The sequence below is a fragment of the Mastigoproctus giganteus genome, chromosome 3, assembly GCF_048544385.1.
Source record: "Mastigoproctus giganteus isolate SK-2022 chromosome 3, ASM4854438v1, whole genome shotgun sequence".
Taxonomy (NCBI): Eukaryota; Metazoa; Arthropoda; class Arachnida; order Uropygi; family Thelyphonidae; genus Mastigoproctus; species Mastigoproctus giganteus.
In genome coordinates this window covers 164,001,009-164,022,210 of record NC_143577.1, presented here as the reverse complement: position 1 = coordinate 164,022,210, position 21,202 = coordinate 164,001,009, and the positions used below count along the sequence as shown (strand labels likewise).

General features: G+C 36.8%; 1 protein-coding gene across 1 annotated transcript in view; it reads right to left on the bottom strand.

Moving 5' to 3' along the window:
* LOC150088380 (phospholipid-transporting ATPase ABCA3-like) overlaps positions 1-21,202 on the bottom strand; it is a 433,767-nt gene that overhangs the window by 359,318 nt on the left and 53,247 nt on the right. Inside the window, exon 4 of the mRNA XM_090370142.1 lies at positions 13,422-13,577. Within this exon, the coding sequence (XP_090226268.1) occupies positions 13,422-13,577 (156 nt within the window). The remainder of the gene's footprint in view (positions 1-13,421; positions 13,578-21,202) is intronic.

The window sequence follows — 21,202 nt, the reverse complement described above, 5'->3', positions numbered from 1 at the left end:
GCTTTACGGATGATATGTTTGAAATCGGAATACGGAACTTGACCGTTCTGTAAATTAGAGGTATCTGGTTGTTTGGCTGCAAGATCTGCTCTTTCATTTCCTGCTATACCAGAATGCCCTGGGATCCAGCAGAATGTCACAGTTTGGTTTGACTCATTACACACAAGTAATTTAGAATACCACCTCCTCTCACCCTGTTTGATAACAGGGTGAGAGGAGGTGGTATTACTATTTATGGCAAAGACAGCACTGAGTGAGTCAGTGTATATTAAGGCAGATGAAATTAGAAGTTGAGTAATGTGATCTAGAGCAAAGTTAATAGCATAAAGCTCAGCAGTAAAGATACTGCGTTCTACAGGTAATGAGAGAGAAGTAGTGAATGACGGGAAGAAGTGAATGACGGGAAGATTGCCACAGTGCCTACTTGGGTCAGTTTTTGATCCATCTGTATAGATCATACAGGCCTGTGAATTAGAAGCAGAGTGAGTTTCATGTAATTGTGCAATATTGAAGGGACACAAGGTGTTCTTTCCCCACTGTTGGAAATAGTCATCGTAAATTGCAGGAATATTTGTCCACAGTGGATCAGGTGGTGTCATGTCCTGATATATATTGCCGATTTCTATATTCCACAATTGAATTAGTTCTTTAAGTCTAAGTGCAGCAGGTTTGTTTTCATTTGGTTTACTGTTGAAAAATGACTCCCATTCAGTATTGTACAGACATCTCCAATTCGGGTGAGAGGGAAGAGTGCGGATTTTTGTGGCATACGTCAAAAGCAATGTTTTCCTCCAAAGATGTAAGGGAGGTTCGTGGGCTTCAATGTAAAGGCTCTGAACTGGGGCGGTTCTGAAAGCCCCTAGAGAAACTCTCAGCGCACTGTGCTGGATCATGTTCAATCGCTGTAAAATAGTTTTCCTAGCAGAGTCATACACTGGGGAGCCATAGTCTAAACGGGACCTGATGAGAGCTCGATAAAGATGGATCAGGGTATGTCGATCAGCGCCCCATGACATAGATGACACACACTGGAGGATATTCAATTTCTTCAAGCAGATGGTCTGAAGGTAGGTCACATGTGCCTGAAAGTTTAGTTTCCTATCTAGCACTAGGCCAAGAAAACGGACAGTGTGAGTAAGAGGTATTGGCATGTTATTGATCTTTAGCTCAGGATCAGGATGAAGTGATTGTAGTTCAGCAAGACGATATCCATTGCATAAGGTCCAGGCTTCTATTTTGAATAGAGCAATTTGCAACTGTCTTTCGATAGTATTCATACTTTGTGATTGGCAAGATATAGTGAGGTCATCTGCATACATATAAATTTGAATGGTTCTTGGAAGATTTTCCAATATTTTGTTGACCCAAATCGCAAATAGGGTAGCACTCAGTATTGAACCCTGCGGGACACCCTCTTCTTGAATGTGAGATGCTGACAGCACGTTTTGATATCGGACTTGAAAAGTGCGTAATTTTAATAAGTTCTGGATGATTTGAGGAAGATAGCCTCTCAGCCCCAACTGATGCATATCTTTAATAATGCCATGATGCCAGGTGGTATCGAATGCTTTGTGAATATCTAGGTTGACCATCGCTAAGTGCTGTTTCATGACAAAGGCATTTCGTATGTTGCATTCAAGTTTTACAAGTAAATCTAAGGTAGATCTGTTTTTACAGAAGCCATAATGGTGATCAGAAAGAAGATTCTGAGAATCTAGAAACCAGGTGAGCCTCTTATGCACCATCCTCTCAAATATTTTGCCTAAACAGCTTGTTAATGATATCGGTCAGTAATTCTGGACCAGAGTCGGATCTTTGCCTGGTTTTGGAATAGCAAAGATATAGGAATGCAGCCAGGACAGAGGATAAGTAGTATTTTCTGAAAAGATACGGTTATAGAATAGTAATAATATGCCAAGGTCAGCTTCACATAAATGCTGCAGCATACTGTAGTGAATACCGTCTGGTCCTGCTGCTCTATTTGACAATTTGCTTAAGCATTCCTTGAGCTCAACTAGAGTAAAAGGCTGGTTATAAGGAAGTGAGAGTCTAGTTTTAAAAATCAATTTTTGACGTTCTTCATTAGCTTTAATGTGTTGAAAGGATGTCACAAAGAGGATGAGGCGGAAATGTTATAAAAAGACTCTGATAGTGCATTTGCAGTATCAGTAGGGGAAGATAATTCCTGCCCATTCCATTATATTATTGGTGATTACAGCGGTAGAAATTTCCCATTGAGTGCTTGTATTTTTTTCCAAATAATTCAAGTGTCAGTATTTTTGTTAATGGATGAGGCAAAGTTAATCCAGGATTCATGTTTTGCTTTTTTTCTAATTTGTCTCGCTTTAGCTCTGAGTTTTTTGTAAACAATTAGGTTGGCGGTAGTTGGGAATATACGAAAGTGGTTCCAAGCTCTGTTTTTATCACACTTTGCTTTGGAGCATTCTTCATTCCACCACTGATTTTGGTGTATACTCTTGCACTGGTTAGATTTTGGAATGGAAATTTCTGCTGCAGATAATATATGGCTGTAATGTGGTCAGTTATGTCATCAAGATTCTGTTGCTGTACATTTTGCTTTTCAAGTATGACACAACTGGAATAGGTTTTCCAGTCTGCTTTTTGGAAGTTCCAAGAAGTACGGCCTTTAGGGTATGACACGACCTGTGTTTGAATTGAACTGATGATAGGGAAATGGTCACTGTGGGATGGATCATTTAGCACTAACCACTCCATGCTTGGAAAAAGAGATGCTAAACAGATGGATAGGTCTATGGCAGCTGTAGCACCAGCAGGTAGTTGAACATGAGTTGGAGAGCCAGAATTTAAAAGAGTCAGGTTATGGTTATCCAGGAATGTTTCGATTAATTTGCCACTACTATCCATGGTGGAGGATCCCCACAATGGGTGGTGACCATTGAAATCACCAAGTAAACAGACGGGAGGTGGAAGTTGTGTAATAAGACTGCTCAGTCTGGGAACAAGGATAATTCGGTGATATATAGATGGATGCAAGTGATAACGATATTCCCATTGCTATCCGGACTGCTACAACTTCTAAGGAGGTTTGTAGTTGGAGATGTCTTGAGGGTATTGTGGATTTCACAAGTATAGCTGCTCCACCACGAGCAGGAGAGTTAGAAACCCTGTCTCTCCTAAACATGTGGTGATAAAAATGTTTCCTGTAAGCACACACCTACTGCATTAGTTTGAGTTAGTAAATCACTGAGGTTGACTATATTACTGCGTAATCCTCTACAGTTCCATTATAGGAATTTATTCATTGGTTGGATTTGTTTGGGGAAGATTGATCTGACAGTTTTTTCTGAGAAGATTTCTGTCTGCTTGGTTTTGGTTTTTTATTTCTGGGAAAGATTGGGCGTCCTGTATCCATGATATCACTAGCATGTAACTCTAGTACTGTGTCGTCATCCTCTGATTGAACATCAGTTTCCATGTTGCTATTTCGTGGCTTCACCTTTTTCTGATTTTCAACGGTAGTTGATTTTGTTGTTTCGGGCAAGGTTGAGATAGCATCAGTTGGGATGATGATTGGCGTATTGCTGGTTTCGTTGACTGTAGGATTCTTGTTGCATGATAACACAGTTTTGGCCCAGATGGCAAAGGAAATGCTCGGTTCTATGGACACATTTGTTTGAGTTGCAGTGGGCAGCTGGTTCTGGTGACAGATGCGTATGATCGGCTAGGCATGGTTGGTAGCACTTGCTTTCTTGCTTCAAGGTAAGTGGACTTTACGTTCCACTTTATATTTCTGGATTTTTTTGCCTGTTTTCCAAAGGTTACATGCTTTAGAAAATGCAGGGTGGTTTTCCTTACAGTTTGGACAAATAGGAGTGGAAGTTGTACAGTCTTCTTGAGAATGCTCCTTGGAACCACAAAGAGGACACAGCATCGCCTCGGCATGCTGCTTGAGAATGACCGTACTTCTGACATTTAAAGCAGCAAATGGGGATGTAAGGACGAATCTTGCAATTTAGGTAACCTGCTTTAACAGAAGATGGAAGAATCGGAGTACTAAATTATTGACCTGGTTGGTAGTAGGTTGCCATCTTTTTTGGTCATGATTCTCCGTGAATTCTCCATGATTCTCTTAGTGAACACTTTTTGTTCACTAAGCTCTTGTATTATTTCTTGTTCAGAGACAGTTAGTAAGTCCCATTCGCTGATGACGCCTTTAGAGGTTTTCAGAGTGTTATGTGGCATAACTGACACTGGAATGCTGTTAAATGTTGTCAATTTTAACAATTTTTCTGAATGGCTTGGCTTGGAAGCTTCAATTAGAAGGCCTCCAGATTGGAGACGCTTCACCATTTTAGGAGATCCAACAACCGATTCTAAGCATTTCTGTATTAGAAAAACGGCGATAACTTGCCGACAGGTTGTGTGGATAATGAGTGCATTATTAGAAATGCTGGCATATCTGCACTCTGTTTTTCAGTCCGCTGTCTCTTTGGACGATTCAAGTCAGCTCTGAATCAGAGTTGATGGGTCTGGAGCCCGGGGGCTCTAGCGGTGGATATGCATCACAATCCATCGCTACTCCTTTTAGCCCTGGAAGAGGGAATTCCTTCTCCCAGGTTACCGACCCCACTACATGGAGGCAGGAGCAGTGCCAACCAGTGACCAAGCGATCAGCAGAAGAAGAGAGCAATACATTGCTAGCGATAGCAGTAACGGTGCAAGCGGGGTTAGCAGTAACGATGTTAGCAGTGGAGCAGTGATGTTGCTCAGCGAGGGAAGCAGTAACAATGTGAGTGGTTAGCAGTAATGTTGCGAGCAGTGGAGAGATTATTTAAGCACTAGTACTCGCCCTAGGAAAATCGCTAGAAAATTGCACTAGAAAGATCGCTTGGCACTTGGGGCCTTATGGGTTGGTTACTCGTCCACTAGCAAGACTTTTGTGGATTTACTGGATGATCGTGTTCTGCAGCAGCAGCATGTACCAGAGGCTACCAAGAGGGAGTCATACTCTTTATCTGGTTATCAGTAGTGATTCTTCAAGCATTAAGAATCTGCAGATAAAGGAACCACTAGTTGGCAGTGATCACAGTGTGCTGATGTGGGATTTCTTAATTATGAGAGCTTCTTTGGACTCAGGGGAGGTATACATGCACTGTAGAAGTGCAATTGTGACCCCAATTCACAAAGAAGAACCAAAAGGAGACACGAATAATTACAGACATGTTAATTTAACTTTTGTTGCAATTAATGGAGGCACTGGTTAAAAAAGCATTGCAGGATCATTTAGAGAAGGCTACAGTTATAGTTCAGACACAGCACGGGTTTGTTAAGGGAAAGTCTTGTCTGACCAATCTGATTGGATACTATGATGTGGTCAAAGGAACTGGATGCAAAAAATAATTTTGATGTATTATACTTAAATTTTAGGAAAGCTTTTAATACAGTTGCACATGGAGGGCTTACCAACTGGAGCAGAGGGCATTAAGGACAAATTGTTGCTACAAATAAAGGCATGATTGAATGGGAGAAGACAGAGAGTGGTAATAAATTCTCATTCCTTTTCATGGACTAATGTTATTAGTAGAGTTAATGTTAATTGTTAATTAACAATTAACTGTTAAAAATTAATTGTTAATGACACTAATGACAGTATGCTACTGTAAGAGGATTTTAAAAAAGTTGAGCAGATGGGCTGACAGGTGGCAACATAAGTTTAACCTTGACAAATGTAAAGTACTGCATATGGGTAATAGTAACCCCAAAGTAATATATCAAGGGTGGTAGAGAATAAAAAAGACTTAGCGGTAATTGTGCAGGCAGATATGAAATTTTCTGAGTAGTGCAGACAGTCTTCAAGAGCAGTTCATGGTGTCTTGTCAATGAAATACAGGAATTTTTCTATCAGGGATAAGGAGGTGAATATCCCTTTGTATAAGGCAATTGTAAAGCCACACCTTGAGTACTGTATACAGGTCTGGAGGCCACATTTTAGGAAGGATGTAGAGCTGCTGGAAAGAGTAAAGAGAAGTGCAATGAGATTGGTGAATGGAACAAAGGGTTGCTCTTACGAAGAAAGGCTTAAGTTCGGCAAATTGCAGTGTCTGGAGACTAGGCAACTGCGAGGTGATCTGATTGAGGTGTATTAGGTCTTGAATGGTTTGAGCAAGCTCAATGCTGATGAGATTTTTCCTCTTGCCCAGATTAATTGCTTGAGGGGACATAAATTCAAAATGAGGAAAGACAGTTGTAGAATAGATGTGCTTAAGCCAGCAGGTGGTTCATTGATGGAACAAACTTCCATCTGTCATTGTAGAAGTTGACAGCTTAAATAAATTCAGAGCAGAACTAGACAAACATTTGGAGTGAATGGTTGGGTGAAATTGGAAGTTTTTGTTTTTTTTTTTTGGCTGTTGCTGTATGAGCTTGCTATCTTGCATCATATACCTCTACTATTGCTAATGCTAATGTTAAAATTAATTGTTTGAAAATTTCACTAAACGTTTTGATCAAACCTTGTATATGTCAAATAAAAACAAATGATTGACAAAATTTAAAAATCTGTGGGTGCAACCAACAAGTATAAATCTGGTCAATAAAATCTCATGGCCTTTGTACGAGTGATAGAAACATTATATTCAGAAATTGCTGAGTTATCAGCTAGAGAATTAATAATCTCTGAAAGAACTCACTGTTTTCAAAGTGAAAAGTATGTCTAAAATATGTATTTAGAATTAGCAAGGGCACATGATGCAAGAAAGCAAGCTCATATAGCTTCAGCCAAAAAAAAAAAAAAAAAATCCCTTATTTCACCCATCCCTCGCTCCAAATGTTTGTCAAGTTCTGCCTTGAATCTATTTAAGCTATCAACTTCTACAATGACAGATGGAAGATTGTTCCAGCAATCAACCACCCGCTGGCTAAAGGCAAACTTCCGCACATCTATCCTACAACTATCTTTCCTCAATTTGAATTTATGCCCTCTCAGGCAATTATTCTGAGCAAGAGGAAGAATCCCATCAGCATTGAGCATGCTCAAACCATTCAAGGCTTTATACACCTCAATCAGATCACCTTGTAGGTGCCTAGTCTCCAGACACTGTAATTTGCAAAACTTAAGCCTTTCTTCATAAGAGCAACCCTTCATTCTGTTCACTAATCTTGTTGCCTTTCTTTGCACTCGTTCCAACAGCTCTACATCCTTCTTAAAATAAGGCCTCCAGACCTGTGTACAGTACTCAAGGTGTGGCCTGACCATTGCCTTATACAAGGAGATAATCACCTCCTTATCCCTGCTAGAAAAATTCCTGTATATCATTGACAAGACACCATGAGCTATTCTTGCAGCCCATCTGCACTGCCCAGAGAACTTCATATCTGCCTGCACAATTACCACCAGGTCCTTTTCATTCTCTATCACTGTCAGTGTAGTACCACAGAGTTGATACGTTGCTCTGGGGTTCCTGTTTCCCATATGTAGTACTTTACATTTGTCAATGTTAAACTTCATTTGCCACTGCTCAGCCCATCTGCTCTACTTTTCTAGGTGTGTACTGTCATTAGTGTCATTAACAACCCTGCCAACCTTCATATCGTCTGCAAACTTGGACATTAAGCCAAACTTGGATTTACCATTATCAATATCATTTATAAATACAGAAAACAACAATGGACCCAACACTGAACCCTGAGGGACTCCACTAATAACATTAGTCCACGAAGAGCAGTGTCCATTAATTACCACTCTCTGTCTTCTCCCATTCAACCACCCCTTTATCCATAGCAGCAATTTGCCTCCAAAGCTACACTGCTCCAATTTGTGCAGCAGTTTCCATGTGCAACAGTATCAAAGGCCTTTCTAAGATCCAAATATATGATATCAAAGTTATTCTTTGCATCCACTTCCTTTGTGACTACATCATAGTATCCAATCAAATTAGTCAGACAAAACTTCCCCTTAACAAACCCATGCTGTGTCCAAGCTATAACTGAAGTCTTGTCTAAATGATCCTGCAATACTTCTTTAACCAGTGCCTCCATTAATTTTCCTGGAACAGAAATTAAACTAACAGGTCTTAGATAGTATGAATCAGAGCTGTGAAACTCAATATGTTCTACGTTGATAATAATATTAGTAAATAAATAAGAGGAGTCAACCTCAATATAGTACGTGGAACCCTTCCGTATGATACCCTCCAGAAATTAAAACGGAAAAAACGAAAAAGTCGAAAACTTACTGGAACATTAAAGTAAAATATAAATAATTAAAGAAAAATATAAATAATTAAATAATCAATTTAACACAATTCAAAATCAATTAAAAACAATTAAAATTCAAATTAACGCAATTAAAAGAATCTAACGAAAATATTCAAAACGATTTTCCTTCCTGAAGCTGACAATGCTTTTCGACCGACTGTCGTGATCACAGGAATGAAAATTACCGAATCAGGCTAAACCTGCAACTTAAATAGTGATTATATGTCTTCGCGCATGCGCGTAAAGGTCCACGCATCGGAGATCAAATATGGCCGCCGAACATTAACAGAATTCTCGTGTAATTTAATTTCAACGGTTTCTACAATTAATAGTCGCGTATAATTACGTTGAACGTTAAGTATTTTGGCCTCGTTAAATAAAAAAGTATGTTTTTCGTTAATGGCATGAAAGGCTAATTCTGACGCTGCTGAACGAGAAGCACGAACTGAGGCTTCGTGTTGATTTACACGGATATTAAGAGAAAACCGGGTCGAACCTTGGTAAGACGAGTCGCAATCACCGCAAGAAATGTTGTATACTAGATCATTAATTTGTGTTGCGAACGCGGAAAGAACCGAGCGATTGTTCAGTATAGTGTGTAACTTCCGTATGGGCCTAGCTATAATTTTAAATTCGGTATCTTTAAAGAATCTGTTAAGCTGTTTGTGCCACTGTTCAACATATGGGACAGAAATAAAGTATTTTTTGATATTACTATTGTTGATTGGTGTAGTATTTTGTATCCTATCCTTAGCTTGTACCCTAATTCGATTTATAGTGTTAATGGGATAACCCCTGTTTAAGAATCTGCTAGTTAATATTTGTATTTCTGAGTCCAAAGCGGAATCCGTCGTTGAATATTTATAGGCATTTAGAAATTGATTAAAGATAATCGATCTTTTGTAGGTGAACGGGTGGTAGCTATTATAATGTAGAAGCATACCGGTGTTTGTGGGTTTTCGATAGATGCTAAATTGTATTTTGTTCGAGTCCCGGGTAAGCGTGAAATTTAGAAAGTTTAATGACTTTGTATCCGTATCTTCCCTTTCCAATGTAAATTTGAGTCTAGAATGAATATTATTAAACGAATGTAAAATGTCTTGGATAGTACTACTATCGGTAATAACTAGAACATCATCTAAATACTTCCCATAGTATGTGAAACGGGGACGAAAAGGTGTCAAGTGTATCTGTTCAATCGTTGAGAGATAGATCTCTGACATTAAGATACTCAGGTTCAAACCCATTGGTAATCCAAAAATTTGTTTGTACACCTTGTCTCGAAAGGTGATGTAGTTAGCCTCAACTAACAGTTTAATTAAGTGAAAAATTTCCTTAATAGGCAGCTTCGTATAATTAATCGGTGTCGAGTTTTTATTTAACATATCCCAAATAATATCTAATGTGTATTCAACGTTTACATTCGTATATAATGAGGTAACATCTAATGAGAATAAATTGTCATTGTCGCCGAGTCTACAGTCTTTAAGATTATTAAATAATGTATCGTAATTCTTAATCCCAAATTGTATAACCTGTCTAAAAGGTTTTATAATGTAATATATCAACAGGTTACAAATCTTTCCTCGTGTACACTATCACAGGACCAGATTTCACTTTTATCCAAAGGATTAAATTATAATTTACCACCTCGAAAGCTGCCAAAAAAACAATGCGTAATTGATATTGAATTTGGACTTCGTAGTGTTCCACAAAAAGATGTATTTATTCAACAAGTTAACCAAGTAGTGAATAACATAAAAGAAACGCGACTTCCTAAATTGAATACACATGACAGTTCAGCTTTACGAGAACTTCGAGAAAATAAGGACATTATTATACAGAGGGCAGATAAAGGAGATACAGTGGTAATACTAGATAAACATGATTATATTAATAAGTTAGATTCAGTTGTGTCTGATACCTCCACTTATCGTGAAGTGGATCCGGCACTGTTTACCAATTTGGTAAATCAATACAATAAAACGTTAACCACATATCGAAAAAACGACTACATTACTATGGTTCAGTTGAAGGAATTGAAGTCCAGAACATACAATATTCCTGCACTTTTCGGTCAGGTAAAATTACACAAGCCTGGATTTCCGATTCGACCTATTGTGTCCTACAGGAACTCGGCATTTTCAGCCCTAGCCATACATGTATATTGCATTATAAAACCTTTTAGACAGGTTATACAATTTGGGATTAAGAATTACGATACTGAATTACACACTATACTGAACAATCGCTCGGTTCTTTCCGCGTTCGCAACACAAATTAATGATCTAGTATACAACATTTCTTGCGGTGATTGCGACTCGTCTTACCAAGGTTCGACCCGGTTTTCTCTTAATATCCGTGTAAATCAACACGAAGCCTCAGTTCGTGCTTCTCGTTCAGCAGCGTCAGAATTAGCCTTTCATGCCATTAACGAAAAACATACTTTTTTATTTAACGAGGCCAAAATACTTAACGTTCAACGTAATTATACGCGACTATTAATTGCAGAAACCGTTGAAATTAAATTACACGAGAATTCTGTTAATGTTCGGCGGCCATATTTGATCTCCGATGCGTGGACCTTTACGCGCATGCGTGAAGACATATAATCACTATTTAAGTTGCAGGTTTAGCCTGATTCGGTAATTTTCATTCCTGTGATCACGACAGTCGGTCGAAAAGCATTGTCAGCTTCAGGAAGGAAAATCGTTTTGAATATTTTCGTTAGATTCTTTTAATTGCGTTAATTTGAATTTTAATTGTTTTTAATTGATTTTGAATTGTGTTAAATTGATTATTTAATTATTTATATTTTTCTTTAATTATTTATATTTTACTTTAATGTTCCAGTAAGTTTTCGACTTTTTCGTTTTTTCCGTTTTAATTTCTGGAGGGTATCATACGGAAGGGTTCCACGTACTATATTGAGGTTGACTATTCTTATTTATTTACTAACAGGTCTGTAATTACCTGTGTCTCCCTTTGATCCCCCTTTGTGGATTTGGGTCACATTTGGACATCTCCAGTGCATGGGTACCTCCCCTGAGTCCAGGGAAGCTCTCATAATTATGGCTAAGGGTTTGCTTACTTCCTTTGCCGCCTCCTTTAATATTATTGGATAGATTCTATCCACCCCAGGTGCCTTTCTTATGTTTATCTTCAACAAATTCTCAACTAATTAATTCTCAGTTATTACAAGATTATCTAGCTTACTGCCAGAGTTGAATACACATCTGGCATTGCCCTCCCTAAATAACTCTTAGTGTGTAAATGTAGATGCAAAATATTCATTTAGTTTGTTAGCTACCTGAGCAGGATCATCAACAGTTGAACCATCGATATTAAGTTGACCAATCTGATTCGTCCCCTTCCTTCTAGAGATTACATAAGTAAAGAATTCTTTGCTATTTTTCTTTGCGTCCTTTGCCAAAGATTTTTCATAATCTGCTTTTGCCTGCCTAACCTCCTTTGTAACTTGGTTACAGACCAGCTTATATCTAATATAGGCTTCTGTGTCACATGTTAATTTATATGTATCCCATGCATTTTTCTTCTCTGTCACATGTCTAATTAGTTCATTTGACATCCATTTAGGCCTAAATCTTGAACAATATTTCTTTGTTGGTATGAAAAGCCTAGTAGCTTCCAAGATTAATTCTTTGAATGCTTCCCAATTTGAATTTGCTGTTGGTAACATCATCAGTTGGTCCCACGGTATAGAATTTAAATACTGTCTCAGGCCACTGTAGTCACCTTTACGAAAGCAAAAACCCTTCCCTTTACCCTTGATGGTGGTTACCTCTTTGAGTAAATCCCACTTCAGCACACTGTGATCACTGCCACCTAGTGGATCCTTTATCTGCAGATTCTTGATGCATGAAGAATCACTACTGATAATCAGATCAAGAGTATTACTCCCTCTAGTTGCCTCCTGAACATGCTGCTGTAGAAAACAATCATCCAATAAATCCACAAAAGCCTTGCTAGTGTGTGAGTGACCAACTCACAAATTCCGGTCAATCTCTGGAAATTAAAATCCCCCATTGTAGGAAATGTAGGAAATATTAATGTTCAAACTAAGAAGACTATAATCTGGTGAATATGGGCTTGGCACACCCAGAGTCCTGAGCTGGATATCATCATTCTTCTGTTTCTTGGTGATTCCCTTTCTCTCTCTCTTCGGGTAATTCAGAAAATTTTTTTTTTTTTGGCTGGTGCAGCATAAGCCTCAGGCTTCCTTGTACCATATGGCTAATAATAATAATAATAATAATAATAATGGCCTCAAGTGGATAAAAAGAGGAATCAGTGACTTCTAGGGCACAGGAATAAGTGTGTTGTTAATGTTTAATTAAATTCATGTTAGATACAACCCAGCATAGAAAAGAAAATAAAGAACAAAGGAGCAAAATAAATTATGCTAAACTTTGTGAATGAGAGAAATTAATATAGGAAGAATATAGCTTCTTGTTACATTCTTTATAAAACATAATGAGAAGCTTCTTGTTCATAAAATTAATGTTTCATGAGAAATAAAAGAAAACAGAAAACCAAAAAGTTTTTTTTTTGTGTACACTGTAGATTCATTTGTTCTTTACCATTTTTATACAACCTTCTTTCACAGCTTACCACTTTATGTAACCTTCCTTTATTTATATATTCATGATCTTGGGGTCTTTTTTGCTTGGCAGTGGCCCTAGACCATAAAATTTTACTTTCTCTTCCCCAATTTCTTTCTTCTTTGTTCACAATAAATAGCTTACACATATGTGTGCACACACATGCGTAAGCTATCATCCAATATGAAAGTACTTCTTCCCCAAAGCACATTCATTAATATTCTTACTGATAGGCATGCATTTTAAATTAACATTACAGTACATAACATTTACTGTCACTTTGTTTACTGCCATTTGTTTATATTTAACCAACTAAACTGATATTTACATTTTTAACAACTAGCACAACCCTTAGTTTATTAAATTTTAAAATTAAATTAAATTTTCATTATTTCATTTAAATTTTTATAGATATACACAATTTAAATTTACATCTGTAAACACAGGAGAAAAGTTTACATCTTTAAAACCCAGCTTCCTGTTGTTTTAGGGGGGGGAGAGAGAGAGAGAGAGAGAGAGAGAGAGAGAGAGAGAGAGAGAGATATTACTAATAGTGCTTACCTTTGAGTTATTTGCTTTCTCATCTATTACCCTCTTAACAATAAAAAGACAGACACTAATGAATCCATATACAACCATCCCAATCATTATATCCAAATTGGAAAAACGTTTTGGCTTCTCGACTCGTGGTGGAAATGGGAAACGCTGAAATTTTACCTATGGGCAAAATAACAAGTAAAGTAATGTATACAGTGCATTATACTTCAGGCATGTTAAATTTTTTCTTTTCTTAAATTAATTTAATTATAATTAACTCTTTCATGAGTGTATACATGTGTGTGTGTGTGTGTGTGTGTGTGTGTGTGTGTGTGTGTGTGTGTGTGTGTGTGTGTGTGTGTGTGTGTGTGTGTGTGTGTGTGAGATATATAAATTAGAGAGGAAAAAAAGCAGGGAAGCAGAAAAAGAGTGAAGAAACAAATAAATAAATAAAGACAAAGGAGGAAAACAGAAAAAACATGGTAGGAATACGTGATAAAATTTTGAAAAAATTAGATAAAGGGCAAAAATGAACAAAATTATTAGCCAATAAATAATGAAGTTAGACCGGCATCTTGATAACCACTTGTTAACTGCTGAGGCCAAAAAATGTGAAATATCATTAAAACGACACAAGAAACCAACCACAAAAGAAAATAGGAATGAGACAAACAAAGAACAAATACCAGAGACCATTGCATCCATTCTCTCCAGAGGGCCACTGGCTACAACAGCCATGAAAATTATTGCATTTCGATTGGAATACAAATTACTGTAACAGATGTAGACTGACATTAACTAAAACATCAGCCCACCAAAGCAATAATATCACACCATGCAGCAACAGTAAGAACAGAAAAGCTTAAGTCCTCACCACTAGACCAGATTTCTGCCAAAAAGAAGGAATGAAGTTGTAACAGAATGTAAAAACAGATTATAGACAGAATATAGAGAGCAGTATGAAAAGCAACTAGCACACACTACAAGCACTAGAAATAAAAAAAAAAGAAAAAAAAAAAAGAAGGAAAATATATACACAATATCGATACATGCATTGTGTGTGTGTGTGTGTGTGTGTGTGGTAGAATTAATAAGTCTGTTAAAGAATGCAAAGATGGATGCATTATTTACACTAAATGCCAAAAATAATAGGGGAAGGGAAGCAGAAATTAGAGATGTTGAATTCGTGAGAAAGAGAAAGAATGTGAATATTCTAATGAAATAATGAATTAAGCAAAATTATATAGCCAATTAGAGAGAAGGGAACTGCAAAGCAAAAATGATTAAAATAATATAACGAGTAATAGCCAGCATCAGATATGGGTGGGAAATTTTGGTTACAGGTCCAAGAAAAGGGTAAAGAAATTATAAAATTAAAATGTCATGTTAGCTAAAAATAAATATCGATACATAATCAGGTATTTCATCAGGGGCCTACACCTGATCATGTATCAAAGATTGTGTTTCTATACTTGCCCATACCTGTGGAAGTTAAGCAAATTTAATAATAGAACTAAGTGAGATCAAATATGGGGCGGGGAACTAAAGCAGTAGAACTTTCACAAAAATATGGGCAAGGCTATGGACAGAAAGGGACTATAAATATGTTGCTAGACTGTGAATAAATTTGCTTGTTTTGATGAGCTACAACTGGAAAATATTTACATGTAAACAAAAGATTTTGTGTGTGTGTGTGTGTGTGTGTGTGTGTGTGTGTGTGTGTGTGTGTGTGTGTGTGTGTTGTTATGTTGTTAGTTGGTTTTTAGAAGCATTAGCAACTAAGGCCATATTGCTCCGGGAATATGCGGTGGTCATTCCCTGACCTTTCCACATCCTCCGAAGCATGTGCTACACACTGCTGCTCCTTCCCACCTGGCTACGGAGGCACCCTTGTGTGTGTGATAGGATGAAAAGTTAAGTGTTAATGGAGAGATAAAAATGATAATAAAGAGAATATGACATTTGCACCTAAGAGCACAAAGCAGCAGCAAAGGATACAAAAGTTTATATATCTGGGGTAGAATTAATAAGTCTGTTATAAGGAAAAAAACAAATTATGGAAATATTTACATTCAGTTCTGCTATAACACGGTATATGTGTTCCTAAAAATCTCCGCATTATGGCATTTTGCATATTAAAAACAACAGGGCTTATGGGAAAAACAGGGATAGGAGCAGAGCACTCAAAAAAACATTTTCAGTGTGGTAAGTAAAACACTAAAAAAAGTTAAACCAATAAAATTGCTAACACAGGTTTAAACATCTTAAATTTCTAATAAATAAATATTATAGTAAATATAGCACTGTAAAGTATACATACTAATTAATATTTCTGTTCACTGACATTTTTTTGTTTTGGATTGTAAAATTTAAAACATTAAAAAAGATAAGCAACCAATAACAAAGAACATGGCATGCACAAATTGCAAAATTGCACAAGTGAGACATATTAGCATTTAGCATTTACAAAGGCACATGACGATGCAAGAAAGCAAGCTTATACAGCATCAACCACCAAAAAAAAAAAAAAAAACCTCATTTCACCCATCCACTTGCTCCAAATGTCTGTCTAGAATCTATTTAAGCTATCAAATTGTTTATTAAGAAAAAAAAAAAAGGCAAAGGAAGCCTACACGAGAAGCACGGCAAACTTGGAAAAAGTTTACCTGTGAAACTACGTTACGAACATTTTTATGATGCCAGAACTTCTAATATGACTCTGTTCGTGATTCAATTAATTCAATTAAATTCGATTCTAAAGAAAAAAAGTCAGGTTACCCCCCACTTCGGGAGGGTTTCGACTTCTACTCCAGACCGATAATACCCACCATCTGTTTACCGATTTTTTTTTTTTTTTTTTTTTTTTTGATTTGGTAGTTGTTGGCGCATCGGCTTCTGTGGCCATATTGCACCTCCCAAGGTTTTTGCAGTACTTTGATCCAAGCCCGAGGCGGGAATCGAACCCGCGACCTTTGGGTTGCCGGGCAGGCACTTTACCCACTCGGCTAGCCCGGTCGGCCTGTTTACCGAGCGAGCAACAATACTAATGCTGTTAGGCATTTTAAAAACTTTTAAAAACAAAGTACTTTTACCGGTAAATTTCAATGAACTTTTGCATGCTTCTTGTGCTGTCTTTCTTTACCTTAGCCGAACAAATTAATATTTAAAAAAATAAATTTAAAAAATTAAAAATTTGTGCATGTATGCACAAATTTTTAATTTTTACAAATTTTCACGAAGAAACTCATTCCATAAAGCTGAACAGAAAATTTCCTACACTGAGCTCACACACATTCAGCAAATCTACTCCTGAAAGCACACACACACACACATGGGAAATTCACTTGTGAAAGGGGCTAACAGAAGTGAAAAGTAAATAACTCATGATGTTATTTACCAATTAATAATACATCAAAGTAATTTCTTTGCACTTCACTGAACATACTTCCCAACATGGGCAGACAGTGTAATGTTGAGTCTGTTTGGTGTGATATAAACACTGGGAAAGGGAAAATGAGAGTGGGAGTGTGTTATAGCCCTAATGACTCTGATGAGTACAACAAACAGTTGTGCAGAGAAACAGAGTGGACCAGTAAATCAGAATGTCTTGTAATGGGGGATTTTAACTTTCCAGATACTGACTGGAACTTGTGGATTGGTCATTCACACACTAGCAAGACTTTTGTGGATTTATTGGAGGATTGTTTTCTACAGCAACATGTTCAAGGAGATCAAGAGTAATACTCTTGATCTGATTATCAGCAGCGATTATTCATGCATTAAGAATTTGCAGATAAAGGAACCACCAGGTGCCAGTGATCACAGTGTACTGATGTGGGATTTACTTAAAGATGTAACTACCATCATGGGTAAAAGCAGAGCCAGAACTAGGGTGGGAAAAGCAGGATGGCAGCCGAGGTACAGCATTTTAAGGGTGCATTTGACCAGTTATATTTTAAAGTTGCTTAATTTTTGATTTAATTACAGTCGGACCTGTGTTAACGAACTTCTTTATAGCAAAATTTTTGAATTCCTTTTGGTAATTACATTTAAAAGTTTCTGTAGAGAAAATTTCAATATAATGAACAGGTTACAAGTGACTTATCTTTTGTATGCTTTGTTTCCACCTCTGGCATTATTGCAATTTAAGCAATTAGAAAGCGCAAGTTAAGGGTTAAAGGGATTACCGTTCCACAATGTAGGTGGAAAGTAAAAGTAAAAGACCTATCCCACATACCGAGAAGTAATGCTAGTCAATTGCTTTCCATAGCCAGTCAGAAGATTAAGGCATATTCCCAACATGGATAATAGCTTCTGGTCAACTTATGTTTTTTGTTTAAAGTAAAAATAAAAATTTTATTAAATGAAACACTGCATTATCTTTGTATGTGCTACTTATGATCGCCGAAATTTCTGTAATTTTGCGAGTGAAAACAATTATAAATTCGGCATTTATAATCACTTACGGAAAAAAATATCAGGGTGGAACAGTGTTTTACAAATTTTGAAAATAACAGAGAAACTCCAATTACACACTTCTATAAAGTAAGGCCTGTTTTGTGACATCACACTTGGAGTTTTCTGGTTTGTCCTCCAGTGCTAGCCGCTGGAGGACAAACAGAATTTTTCAAATATCTGTTGAAATAGCAACAGATATTTGAAAAGTCATGTTTTATCAATTCTGCAGGATATAACATCTGTAACCCCTTTACAACTTCTCCAATATGTTCATGAGTATTGTCTAACAGAATCTTATCGAAATATAGAAATAGCGCTATAAATTTTTCTTACCCTGCTTGTAAGAGTAGCATCTTGTGAAAGGTCCTTCAAAGCGAGAAAAATTCAATTAAAATAATACACCATTGCACATTTTTAGTTTATGTTATAATGTTAAAAGTATTATATTTCACAGTATTTTGTTTCTATGATTTTTTACTGGATATATACACATAAACTATCTGGTTTTCTAGTTTCTTTGTAGTTATATATACCTACTTGGTAGTTTAGAATTAAATTCTCTGTAGATATAAATGAATATTTGTAAGTTTCTTTTTCTTTTATATTTTCGTTTTGTTATATTCATTGTATTATTTAAATTATTTTATTAATAAATATATGCATTTGGTAGACCATTTGACTGGTAATTTTTATAAATTCATAAAGATTGCAGAGGTGTAGCAAGGGGGTGCAAAGGGGGGGGGGTTCCCCTGGGAGTGGAGCTTCAGAGGTGCGCACTGAAGGAATTATCTATTGCAACCGGGGCGCCAGGAAAACATGTTGCCCCAAACATCAAAGACCCTAGCTATGCTACTGAAACATTGACTATCTGCATACGTATAATGGGAGCGTCCTTATAACACTTTTGCCACAGGAATAGGATTGCCTAGTTCCGGCTCTGGGTAAAAGGAAGGATTTTGTTTTTGTAAAGGTGACTACAGTAGTCTCAGACAGTTTTTAAATTCTATACAGTGGGATCAAGTGATGATGTTACCAACAGTGAATTCTAAATGGAAAGCCTTCAGGGACTTAATCTTGGAGGCTACTAGGCTTTTCATATCAACTAAGAAATGCTGTTCAAGGTTCAGGCCTAAATGAATGTCAGATGAATTAATGAGACTCACTGCAGAAAAGAAAAATGCATGGGACACATAAATTATCAGGCGACACAGAAGCCTATGGCAGATACAAGCTAGTCTTTAATCAAGTCAAAAAGGAGGTTAGGTAGGCGAAGGCAGATTATGAGGAATCTTTGGCAAAGGATACAAAGAAAAACAGCAAAGAGTTCTTTATTTATGTAAACTCTAAAAGGAAGGGGATGAATCAGATTGGGCCACTTAACATAGATGGTTCGACTATTTATGATCCTGCTCAAGTAGCTGATAAAGTGAATTGCATCTATATTCACGGAGGGAATGCCAGATGTTTATCAAACTTTAACTCCTTGTTAAGTGATTTTCTAATAACTGAGAGAAAAGTGGAGGAGAAATTGTTGAAGTTAAACATAAAACAAGTAATATAAAAAAAAAATTTTTAAAGTCAATTCCTACTTAGTTCAACAAAGAAAAATTTTATTTTAGTTACTTTTTATTAGTGGCCCTGATGATGGAGTAAGGCTTCTTACAACAAGGGGCGCCCAGTACCCTGAGGGGCACGCTAGCGACATAATTATTTTACTACCCTATGCCATTCACCTTCTCGACACGTAGCTCAATCTTAAGGTTAGGTAGGAGAAGTGACCAACAATTGATGACAAAGATTTTAAGGAGAGAAATCGGAATTGAACCCAACGCATAAAATTTCTTCAATTTTATTTTTTGAGAAAAATCCTTCATTCTAACCACTAAGCCACAACTGCTAACTCACTCTCGAAAATCATTTGGATAAAACGTCTACTTAAAGCAAAAATTTTCAAAAATTTATCAAAAAATTATTGAGTTTCGCAAGAATTGAACTGGCATTTTTCACCTTCACGTGAAAAATACCGAAATCTTTGCATTTTACCGATTGAGCTACTGCCTGTTGATTTCAATTTTATTCTTAAATTTATATCCTGCTAAATATCTTATATAAGAGAAATTTTTTCTCCCATATAAAACTAAAATTAATTAATTAAATTTAATTAATGAATTAATATTTGGAAAAACTGTATTAACATCAAGTGTCATCCACTACAAGTTTAAAAAAATGTATTTGAACTTGAGTGGATGAATAAAAAGTATTTTATTAACGATTGAAAATTTGAACAAGACATATAAATATATATAGGGAGAGTGTGAACTAATAGTAGGAATTGAAAAAGGCACCTGGGGCAGATGGAATCTATCCAGTTATATTGAAGAAGGCGGCAAGGGAAATAAGCAAACCCTTAGCCATAATTATAAGGGCATCCTTAGATACAGGGGAGATTCCATGGACTGGAGATGTGCGATTGTATCCCCAATTTACAAAGGGAGTGCAAAGGGTGGCACATATAATTATGAACCTGTTAGTTTAACTTCTGTAGCAGTGAAAAAAATAATGGAGTCAGTGGTTAAAGAGGTCATACAGAATCACCTAGACAAGACTGTAGTAATAGTTCAGACTCAGAATGGGTCTGTTAAGGGGAAGTCCTGTTGACTAATTTGATTGGATACTACAATGTGGTCACAAAGGAACTGGATGCAAAAATTCATTTTGATATCATATACTTGGATTTCAGGAAAATCCAAGTATATGATATCAAAAGCCTTTTGATACTGTTGCACATGGAAGAATGCTGTACAAATTGGAGCAGTATGGCATTAAGGGCAAGTTGCTGCAATGGATAACAGGATGGTTGAGTGGGAGACGGCAGGGAGTGGTAATAAATGGACACTGCTCTATATGGACTAATGTAGAGCAGTGTCCATTGGAGTCCCCCAAGTTTGGTGCTGGACTCATTGTTGTTTTGTGTATTTATCAATGAAGGTACAGTCGATCCTCGTATAGCACGTGTTTGCATTACACGAATTCGATCATACACGATTTATAAATAGGGGAACGTTATCTTATATAACACGAACCGAATTCGCTTATACACGATTCGCCTTTGTGTTTACAAGAAATGGCAGTCGAACGGGGAATCACCCCAACTGAACGCAAAACGATAGCAATGAAGAAGAGTCTGAAAATGTATTTATGTGTTTTATATCAGTGAAGGGGAAACACATTTCACCATAATAACGTAAAAACCAACACAATTCCAGCTATCGGTATAATTGCAAATGCAATTAGATGGAGTTTACTACCAGTTTATAACAGATTCCACTAGCAGAAATGCAACTGGA